Source organism: Electrophorus electricus, chromosome 2, assembly GCF_013358815.1.
Source record: "Electrophorus electricus isolate fEleEle1 chromosome 2, fEleEle1.pri, whole genome shotgun sequence".
Taxonomy (NCBI): Eukaryota; Metazoa; Chordata; class Actinopteri; order Gymnotiformes; family Gymnotidae; genus Electrophorus; species Electrophorus electricus.
This window is the reverse complement of record NC_049536.1, coordinates 27,103,265-27,114,832: the sequence shown is the minus strand read 5'-3', so window position 1 is coordinate 27,114,832 and position 11,568 is coordinate 27,103,265. Positions and strand designations below refer to the sequence as shown.

General features: G+C 40.0%; 1 protein-coding gene across 1 annotated transcript in view; it reads left to right on the top strand.

Annotated features, from left to right (window-relative positions):
* Positions 1–11,568, top strand: part of ttn.2 (titin, tandem duplicate 2) — a 162,632-nt gene that overhangs the window by 137,011 nt on the left and 14,053 nt on the right. The window contains 19 exon segments of the mRNA XM_035536460.1: positions 62–358; positions 456–1,043; positions 1,131–1,433; positions 1,534–2,118; positions 2,215–2,514; positions 2,641–2,943; positions 3,069–3,374; positions 3,469–5,235; positions 5,333–5,626; positions 5,743–6,021; positions 6,105–6,404; positions 6,506–8,572; positions 8,656–8,958; positions 9,061–9,366; positions 9,460–9,750; positions 9,855–10,154; positions 10,250–10,555; positions 10,669–10,971; positions 11,194–11,475. Of these exon segments, the coding sequence (XP_035392353.1) occupies positions 62–358; positions 456–1,043; positions 1,131–1,433; positions 1,534–2,118; positions 2,215–2,514; positions 2,641–2,943; positions 3,069–3,374; positions 3,469–5,235; positions 5,333–5,626; positions 5,743–6,021; positions 6,105–6,404; positions 6,506–8,572; positions 8,656–8,958; positions 9,061–9,366; positions 9,460–9,750; positions 9,855–10,154; positions 10,250–10,555; positions 10,669–10,971; positions 11,194–11,475 (9,480 nt within the window).

Sequence of the window (11,568 nt, the reverse complement as noted above, 5' to 3'; positions counted from 1 at the left end):
GTTGTATTTGCTTTGTAGTGCATTCTTTTTCTATTAACACATATGTAACTATTAATTTCAGAAAAACCAAGTCCACCAGAAAAGCTTGGTGTAACAGAGGTCACAAAAGACAGTGTCTCCCTTGCTTGGAGTAAACCTGAGCATGATGGAGGTAGTAAGATTACCAATTACCAGGTTGATGCACTGGAGAAAGGACAGCAGAAGTGGATAAAGTGTGGTGTCACCAAATCAATGCACTTTGTTGTCTATGGCTTGCGAGAAAATGCTGAATACTTCTTCAGAGTTTGTGCTGAAAACCATGCTGGACTTAGTGACCCTAAAGACATGGTTATGCCAGTGCTTGTTAAAGATCAACTAGGTAAGCTATTTATTATCATATTTGTCTTCAATATTTGATTTATTGATTTTGAATAGTAAATCATCTGATGGGAATTTTTGCTTTTCTGTATTAACAGAGGCTCCCGAGATTAACATGAAGAACTTCCAACGTAATACTGTCTATGTAAAGGCAGGGTCAAACCTTAAGGTTGAGATTCCTCTTACGGGAAAACCACTGCCAAAGGTCTCTCTCTCGAAGAGTGATCAGATTCTGAAATCAACCATGAGGTTCAATTCGGAAGTAACTCCCGAATCCCTTATCATCACTTTACGAGAGAGTGTTGCTCATGATGCAGGAAGATATGACATTACTGCGTCCAACTCAAGTGGAACCACCAAGTCCTTTATTAATATTGTTGTGCTAGACAGACCAAGTCTACCTCTTGGGCCTGTTGAGATTTGTGATACCACAGAAGACAGTTTAAGTCTGAAGTGGCTCCCTCCTGCTTATGATGGTGGTAGCCCAATAACAAACTACATTGTCCTAAAACGAGAAACAACTACTGCAAACTGGATTGAAGTTTCATCTGCAGTTGCAAGATGCACAATCAAGATTATGAAACTGACTACAGGAGTTGAGTATCAGTTCAGAATCAGGGCTGAAAATCGTTTTGGAATCAGTGACCACATTGATTCATCACCTGTCACAGTCAATCTCCCATATAGTAAGTAACTATTTTTGTATCAGTATTATTCATTTTTATTAGACTGCACCACAATAACAAACAAATATCTGTTTCACCTTGTTTCAGCAATTCCTGATGCACCTCCAACACCATGGGTATCTGGTGTCACTAGAGAAAGTATTACTGTTAATTGGAAGGAGCCTTCCTCTAATGGAGGAAGCCATGTGTTTGGATACCATCTTCAAATGAAAGACAAGAACAGTATTATGTGGAAGAAGTTCAACAAAACTGTGATCCGTGCCACACATTGCAAAGTGACAAATGTCAGTCCTGGCCTCATCTATGAGTTCAAGGTTGCAGCAGAAAATGCAGCTGGCACTGGTCCATTCAGCAAAATTTCAGATGCTGTTCTGGCAATTGATGCATGTGGTAAGAATATATTACAAAGTGAATTGTTCAATGTAAAAAAACCCAGACAGACCATAGGAAACTATCATTATAATTTTGTATTTTTGCACTGCTTTTTTAGAACCTCCAACTGATGTTCGTGTCACTGATGTCACAAAGAGTTCAATCAGCCTTGCCTGGCAGAAACCATCATATGATGGAGGCAGCAAACTGACTGGGTACATCATTGAGAAAAAAGATAGTCCAAAAGACAGATGGTCAAAAGTTAATCTGACCAATGTTTCAGACACCAAGTTCACTGTGTCAGGTCTGACACAAGATGAATCTTATGAATTTAGAGTATTAGCCAAGAATGCAGTTGGCTCCATCAGTAACCCTTCAGCTATTGTTGGCCCAGTTACATGTGTGGATACCTATGGTGCCCCTGAAATTGAACTTCCTCAGGAATATCTTGATGTGCTAAAATACAAAGCAGGAGAGGCAGTTCAGCTGAAAGTTGGTATTATTGCTAAACCTCATCCAACTATTGAATGGTACAAAGAGGGAAAAGAGCTGGAGTCTGGAGCTCAGATAATAATTTCAAATGCCGCTGATTCTACGTGCATATCAGTCAAGGATGCCACACGTTTGAACACTGGAACATATGAACTGAAGGTCAGGAACTCCTTGGGCTCAGCTTATGCTGCCATTAGAGTACTCATTCAAGGTGTGTTCCTCACTACCCTTTGAATTCCATATTACTGAAAGAAATTTTTTTTTTGTGTATTATATATTTTAATGTGTACTTGCTTATCTCTGTTAGACAAACCTGGACCCCCTGTGGGAGAGATTCAGTTTAAGAAAATTACAGCAGACACTATAACCATCATGTGGGATCCTCCAGCTGATGAGGGTGGTGCAATGGTCACCCACTACATTGTGGAAAAACGTGAGAGTAGCAGAATTATGTGGTCCGTAATCTCTGAGAAACTGGAGGACTGCATTGTGTCTGTTCCAAGACTGATCAAAGGCAATGAGTACATCTTCCGTGTCCGTGGGGTGAATAAATATGGCATTGGAGATCCTTTAGAATCTGAGCCTGTTGTTGCGCAAAATGCCTTTGGTAAATAATTTTTCAATTATTGCTAAATGTTTTAATATATTTACCTTTAAATATATTTACATGTTTAATTATTTAAATGTAATGCTGATTTAAATGTTTTTGATGTTTGTATTATGTTTTATGCAGTACCTCCAAGTCAACCATCCAAACCTCAGGTCACTATGATCACACGATCAACAATGACTGTGGTATGGGAACGGCCAAGCCTTGATGGTGGCAGTGATATTGATGGATACTATCTGGAGAAAAGAGAAAAGAAGAGTCTTCAATGGTTCAAGGTTATTAAAGATCCGATTCGTGATACTAGGCAGAAAGTCAGCAGTCTCACTGAGGGAAATGAATATCAGTATCGTGTCTGTGCAATTAATAAAGCTGGAACAGGTCAATACTCTGATGCATCCATCTTCTATAGAGCACATGATCCTATTGGTAAGATCATTTGTACTATGTGTGTTCATTATGAAACATTATTAATGATTTTCTTAGTATAGCCGTAACACATCAATTTCTCTGTTGTTTTATAATTTAAAATATGTTCTTACAAATAATTTCAGATCCACCAAGTGAACCAACAAAACTTAAAGTTGTTGATTCAACTAAGACATCAATTACCCTTGGATGGGTGAAACCTGTATATGATGGTGGCAGTGAGATCACTAGCTATGTAGTTGAGCAGATGAAGGCTGATGACAAAGAATGGGTTACTATTAGCTCTAAAGGTGAAGTAAGAACCACTGAGTATGTGGTGTCCCATTTGAAACCTGGAGTGTACTACTATTTACGCGTTTCTGCTGTTAACTGTGCTGGAACTGGACGTGCAATTGAAATGATTCAGCCAGTACAAGCAAAGGATATTTTAGGTTTGTACTGATAAAACTACCAATAACATTTCAGAATATGTTCATACTTGGTGGTTATAATTCTAAACAAACTATTTCTGTCTGATATCCACAGAGGAAGCTGATGTTGATCTTGATATTTCAATGTCAACTCAGTATACAGTAAAGGCTGGAAGAGATGTGGAAATAATGATTCCTCTCAAGGGCAGACCAGCACCCAATGTTACATGGAGGAGGGGAGACAGGAATATTAGTGGTGATGCGAAATATACCATTAATAACACAGAATATTCAACAACACTTATCATTCCAAAGGTCACTCGGGATGATTCAGGCAAATACCTTCTTGAAATTGAAAATGGAGTTGGTGAGCCAAAAACAATTTCTATATCTGTAAAGGTATTAGACTCACCATCTGCTTGCAATAAGTTGGTTGTGAAAAATGTAACACGTGGAAAACTCACTCTGAGCTGGGAACCTCCTCTTATCGATGGTGGTGCTCCAATTACCAATTATATAATTGAGAAGAAGGATGCTAAAATGAAGGCTTATTCTATAGTTACAGCAGAATGTTCCAACACATCATACAAGGTCGAAGGTCTCTCTGAAGAGATAGCTTACTTCTTCCGGGTATCTGCTGAAAATGAAAATGGTATTGGTGATACTTGTGAAACCTCTGAACCTGTTAGAGCAACTGAGACTCCTGGTGCTGTAAAGAACCTTGTCATGTTTGACTCAACTAACACGTCGGTATCTTTGGCTTGGACAAAGCCTGATCATGATGGTGGCAGCCACATTTCTGAATATATCATTGAAAAGAAAACAAAAGAGGAGGATACATGGAGTGTTTGTGGCACCTGCAGATGCTTCAAGTATGAGCTAACACATCTTAAAGAACTCTCTGAGGTTTTCTTCAGAGTGTATGCCAAAAATGAGAAAGGTCGCAGTGACTTCTCTCAAATTGGACCTATTACTGTGAAGGAATTCCTCATCCCACCTGAGGCTAACCTTATTGACTACCCTAGTGGTGAATTAAGTGTCCGCATTGGACAAAATGTGAACATTGAATTACCATACAAAGGCAAACCCAAGCCAACAATTCAGTGGATGAAAGATGATTTCCCACTGAAGGAAAGTGAACAAATTCGCTTTAGACAAACAGACAATAAAGCTAGTCTGATTGTGAGAAACACAGGAAAGGAGAATGCTGGAAAATATACCTTAGTTCTTGACAATAAACTTGTCAAGAACTTCTTTGACATCAAGGTTATCACTCTTGGGCCACCATCTGCACCAGTGGGCCCCATCCAGTTTGATGAAATCAAAGCTCAGAGCATCATTATTTCATGGAATGTGCCACAGGAAGATGGTGGTGGAGAAATCACCTGCTACAGTGTGGAGAAACGTGAGACTTCTCAAGCAGCTTGGAAAATGGTTTGTTCAAGTGTGGTCAGGACCACATTCAAAATACCCAACTTAGTTAAGGGCACTGAGTATCAATTCAGAGTGCGTGCAGAGAACAAATATGGAGTGAGCGAGCCTCTAACCTCATCAGATGTTGTTGCCCAGCACCAATACAAGCCACCAGGCCCACCAGGAAAGCCTGTCGTATTTAACGTTACAAGTGATGGCATGACAGTTTCATGGGATGCTCCAAGCTTTGATGGTGGTTCTCCAGTTACCGGCTACCATCTTGAGAAGAAAGACAGAAACAGCCTTCTTTGGATGAAAGTGAATTCCACTGTCATCTCTGGCAGAGAATACAGAGTGATTGGTCTCATTGAAGGCCTGGAATATTCATTCAGAGTGTATGCTCAGAACAATGCTGGGATGAGTCCAGTTAGTGAACAAAGCAAGCACAAACTTGCAATTTCTCCTGTTGGTGAGTTTCAAGTTTTATGTTCACATATTAAACTCTAACAACTACACAAGTTAATATCAATATTGGCAAACTAATTCCTATGTGTTTAATTATTTAGATCCTCCTGGCACACCTAATTGTATTGATGTTACAAGAGATTCCGTCACACTCCAGTGGGAACCACCCAAACGTGATGGAGGCAGTAAGATTGTGGCATACAGTGTTGAGAGGCGCCAAGGAAGAGCTCGCTGGCTAAGATGCAATTTTATTGATATTAGTGAATGCCAGTTCACAGTAACAGGCCTTGCTTGTGGTGATCGCTTTGAATTCAGAGTAATTGCCAGGAATGCTGTTGGAACGGTCAGTCCACCATCACAGTCATCTGGCTACATTATGACCAAGGATGAAAGTGGTATGTTTCATAATATAATTAGATGCATAAAGCTTTGAATTGGTGTGCATTAGTTTGAATATTGGTCTATATGTGTTGTGATAACAAATAGCCAAATATTTGTTCTCATTCTTTAGTTATTCCTGAGATTCGGTTCAGTGCTGAAAAAACTCTGACCATCAAGGCTGGAGAAAACATCAAGCTGAGTTGCAATATTAGTGGGCGACCTGTACCTCAAGTTACATGGTATAAGGATGGAAAAGAACTTGATAAAATGCTTGTTGATATTACAACTGTCATTGGATCAAGCTCATTGTTCATTAGAGATGCTGATCGTGAAAATCGTGGAGTTTACACCATTGAAGCCAAGAATAGCTCTGGAACAAAGAAAGAGGATGTTCTTGTCAGAGTTCAAGGTTTGTAATATTTAAAAATTCTTAGTCTTCACTTGAAAACTCAGTGAAGTATAGTGAACTGATTATATTTATGTCGAACTCAGATACCCCTGGTCCACCCGAGGGCCCACTTCGCTTTACAAATATCTCTGCTGACAAGGCAAGTCTTTGGTGGAGTCCTCCAGAAAATGATGGATGTGCAGCTATCACGCATTATGTGATTGAAAAGCGTGAAACCTCACGCATTACCTGGGCACTTGTTACATCCAAGTGTGAAGATTGCTCTTTCACAACCACAAGCTTGATTAAGGGCAATGAATATCAGTTCCGTGTTTCTGCTGTCAACAAGTTTGGTGTTGGTAAACCACTGGAATCTGATTCAATTGTTGCTAAAATGCAATACAGTAAGTATTACAATCTTACAATCTTGCACAATTGTGTCCAAAAGATATTACACCAAATTTTCAATGTAATATCTGATTTTATTGCTTTTATTGCTTTACAGCTGTACCAGATGCTCCAGGTACACCTGACTGCACTCATGTGACAGGAAACAGCATCACCCTATGCTGGACAAGACCAAGATTTGATGGTGGAAATGAGATCAAGCACTATATACTTGAAAGAAGAGAGAAGAAAAGCTTAAGATGGGTAAAGGTTTCAGCAAAGAGACCAATCACTGAGCTCAGGCACAGAGTTACAAACTTGACTGAAGGAAATGAATATGAATTCCATGTTATGGCTGAAAATGGTGCTGGTGTTGGACCTCCAAGTGGCACCTCCAGATTATTTAAGTGCAGAGAACCTACAAGTGTGCCTAGTGCACCAACAGTGGTGAAAGTAATTGACTCAACAAAGACATCTGTTACACTGGAATGGACCAAACCTGTCTTTGATGGTGGTTTGCCTATCATTGGTTACATGATTGAAATGTGCAAGGCAAGCCTTGAGGAATGGCACAGAGTTAACAGCCAGACTTGTCTCCATACCCAGTACACAGTTATAGAATTGGAGCCAGGGGAAGAGTACAAATTCCGTGTATGTGCTGTCAATGGTGCCGGAAAGGGAGAGACAACTGAGATTCCAAATGCAGTGCAAGCAGTTGACAGACTAACATCACCAGAGATTGACATTGGTGCAGATTTCAAACAGACACATGTTGTGAGGAGTGGAGGAACAGTTACTCTCCACATTCCTTTCCGTGGAAAACCTGCTCCTCTAGCTACATGGACAAAGGCAGATGGAGACCTTGGTGTGATGGTGGATATTAATACAACAGACACATTCAGCACTTTGACAATTGAAAATTGCACTAGATATGATGCAGGCAAATACACACTTTCTCTTGAAAACAACAGTGGTCGTAAATCTATTACATTAACAGTAAAAGTACTGGACACACCTGGACCACCAGGTCCTCTGTCATTTAAGGATGTGACAAGAGGAGCTCTGACGCTCATGTGGGATGCTCCATCCAGTGATGGAGGTTCCCGCATTCATCATTACATTGTCGAGAAACGGGAGGCAAGTCGACTGACTTGGCAAGAAGTCAGTCTCAAGTGTACTCGTCAGATTCTCAGGGTGACTAACCTTGATACTGGTGTAGCATACGTTTTCAGAGTCATAGCTGAAAATCAGTATGGTCAAGGTGAGCCTTATGAAATGTCGGAGCCAATTATTGCCACTGAAGAACCTGCACCACCTAAAAGACTGGATATTATTGATACTACATCTTCAACAGCTACCTTAGTATGGATGAAACCTGAACATGATGGTGGAAGTCGAATCACAGGCTACATTGTTGAAACCAGAAAGAAAGGTTCTGATCACTGGGTTGTTGGTGGTCAAACTAAGTCTTTGAAGATGATTCTTGAAGGATTGGTTGAAAACACAGAATATGAATTCCGTGTCAAGGCCCAGAATGACACTGGAGTCAGTTATCCAAGAGATGCTCTCACTTCTGTCATTATCAAAGAACCTCGCATTGAGCCAACTGCTGACCTTAGTGGCATCAACAAACAACTTATTACCTGTAAAACTGGTAATTCCTTTACTATTGATATCCCTATTAGTGGTAGACCAGCTCCAAAAGTAACATGGAAGCTTGAGGAGATGAAACTCAAGGAAACCGATAGGGTTTCCATCAAAACGACCAAAGACAGAACTACGTTGTTGGTTAAAGATGCCAAGAGAGGTGACAGTGGAAAGTATTACCTGACTCTGGAGAATGCTGCGGGGGCAAAGACATTCACCATCACTGTAATTGTCTTTGGAAGACCTAGCCCACCAAGTGGTCCATTTGAAATTTCAGGAGTAACCTCAGAGTCCTGTGTGTTGACATGGTCAGAGCCTACTGATGATGGTGGAACAGACATCACTAACTATATAGTTGAGAAACGTGAATCTGGTCAAACCTCTTGGCAGGTTGTGAACTCAAGCGTGAAACGCCCAACCATCAAAGTGACACATTTGACGAAATACATGGAATATACTTTCCGTGTCTGTGCAGAGAACAAGTTTGGTGTTAGTAAGCCAATTGAGTCAGAAGCCATTGTTGCTGAACATCCATTCAGTAAGTGGAATTGATAGTTAATTTTATATAAAATATTCTTTTGAAATCTTACATAAAGCATAACAATTATTTATTTTTTCTAGTCCCACCAAGTCCACCAACTCGTCCAGATGTGGTGTCTGTATCTGCTAATGCCATTTCTATTAAATGGGATGTGCCGTATCATGATGGTGGAAGCAAGGTGACTGGATATTGGATTGAAAAGAAAGAGCGTAACACCATTTTATGGGTGCGGGAAAACAAGATCCCATGCCTTGAGTGTCACTACAAGGTCTCTAGTCTTATTGAAGGACTTGAATATCAGTTCAGAGTGTATGCAATGAACATTGCAGGTCTTAGCAAAGCCAGTGAAGCTTCAAGACCAGTGCTGGCTTTGAATCCTGTTGGTATGTATTAACTTGACATTTTTATTTTGTTTTCTTTTATTGGAATCATTGTATTAATTAATAGCACATTATTTACAGACTGACTGACCCCTTTTCTTTTAGACCCACCTGGTAAACCAGAGGTTTATGACATTACAAGATCCTCAGTTTCTATCAGATGGTCTGAACCACTTAATGATGGTGGCAGCAAGATTGTTGGCTATGTAGTTGAACGCAAGGCATCCTCAGATGATGATGAAACTCGCTGGTTGAAGTGTAACTACACTACTATTACAGACAACTTCTTTATAATAACATCTCTTGAAGAGGGAGTGGTGTATGAATTCCGTGTCATTGCCAGAAATGGTGCAGGCGTCCATAGTATGCCATCTGAATCAACAGGATTCGTTACATGCAAAGATGAATACAGTAAGTTGTTTGTTACAGAAAATATTTGAATATATATTGGATGTAAGAAAACACTTATTGTTCTAATACCCACATTTTTTAAACCTTTTTCAGCACCACCAAAGGCTGAGTTAGACAGCAAGCTTGTGGGTGAAATAGTCACTATTAGGGCTGGATCTGACCTCGTTCTTGATGCTGCAATTGGTGGTAAACCTGAGCCCAAGGTCTTCTGGTCCAAGGGTGAGAAGGAGTTGGAGCTTGGTGACAAATACTCACTAACATACACCAGCACAAGAGCTATGGCAATCATCAAATCATGTGACAGAAATGATACTGGAAAATATATATTGACTGTTAAGAATGCCAGTGGAACCAAGGTGGCAGCTGTCAGTGTTAAAGTCCTTGGTAAGAAAATAATAAATCATACAATTACTAAAACAAAGTATATATCACTAAAACAAGGATATTGCAGATTTTAAATATCTCATGAATCTTCTCTTTAATTACAGATACCCCTGGACCTCCAGAGGGTAAAATCACAATCAGCAGGGTCACAGAGGAAAAATGCACAGTTTCTTGGAAAATGCCCATTGAGGATGGAGGAGACACTGTCACTCATTACATTGTGGACAGGCGTGAGACCAGTAGACTCAATTGGGTTGTGATGGAAACTGAATGCAAGACCCTGTCTTGTGTTAGCACAAAACTCATTAAGAACAATGAATATATCTTCCGTGTCAGAGGTGTTAATAAATATGGACCTGGTGTACCACTGGAGTCTGAACCAGTTATTGCAAGAAATGCATATAGTAAGTACTGTATTGCAATTAATAGTTAATAATGATTTGCAAATGAACTTCAGAAACAAGGACATTATTACTCATGCTTGTTCTCTGTATAATAGTGATCCCAACACCGCCTGGTGCACCAGAAATTGCTGCTGCTGGAAAGCAACATGTCATCATTGAATGGCTGAAGCCAGAGAGTGATGGTGGAAGTGAAATCAAAAACTACCTTGTGGATAAACGCGAGAAGAGTAGTGTGAGATGGACAAGAGTGAACAAAACTTTCACAATCTATGACACAAGACTCAAGATTATGGGTCTCTTAGAAGGAAGTGAATACCAATTCCGTGTTGCAGCTGTTAATGCTGCTGGCACTAGCTTACCAAGTGATGCATCTGAATATGTCCTTTGCAGGGAGCCAACATGTGAGTAACTGTAGAACTTACTGTTTAAGCACATCATGAGGCTCATTACAATACTTAACATTATTCGCTTTTCAAATACACAGCAGAGTAAATGTGATCTATTCTTTTTATAGATACCCCTGCTCCTCCATCAATTCCTCGTATAACAGATTCTACCAAACACAGCCTAACAATGTCATGGACCAGACCTATGTATGACGGTGGTTCAGATGTCACGGGCTATGTAATTGAGATTCTGGAGGAGGGAACTGAACAGTGGTATAGAGCCACTCAGAAGATTCTGACCACCACTGAGTATACTGCAGCTGGTCTGACAAGCAACAAAAAATATAGCTTCAGAGTAGCTGCAGTGAATGCAATGGGCACAGGAGAGTTCAGTCAAGGGACTGTGGAGACTGCACCTTCAGAGAGAATTGGTAAATTCATTCAAGCTTGGACATATTTTATTTTTACATTGCTGTTAAAACACACTAGGATGTTTCCTTTGATGCAGATTGAGCATAGTGAAGTTTTTGGAGAACCCCTAGTGCTAGACTAATTTATTCAAGGATGACTTAAACTGTTGCCAGGAACTGTTGCCAGTATTTTTAATGCTAATGACCTGCAGATTAGAAAAATAAATGTTTTTTTTTCCTCAGAAATTCCTGATATTGAATTACCTGAAGATCTGAAGAAGACAGTTTGCCTGAGGGCTGGTAGCACTCTGCATCTAAATGCACTCATACTTGGAAGACCAATGCCAGTTGTTACTTGGAGAAAAACTGGCATTGACCTCCAGTCCCGTGGATACATTGACACAACAGAAAGCACCACCGTTTTGACAGTGGAGAAGGTGCACCGTTATGATGCCGGCAAATACACAATTGAGGCAGAAAATCCATCTGGAAAGAAGACTGTTACAATTCTTGTCAAGATTTATGGTGAGATAATAGGTTTACTTCCAGAACAATTTTGAATTAAATAAAACTGGCAATTATAGATAGTAACAATAAAAACTATTGCTATGTTTTGCA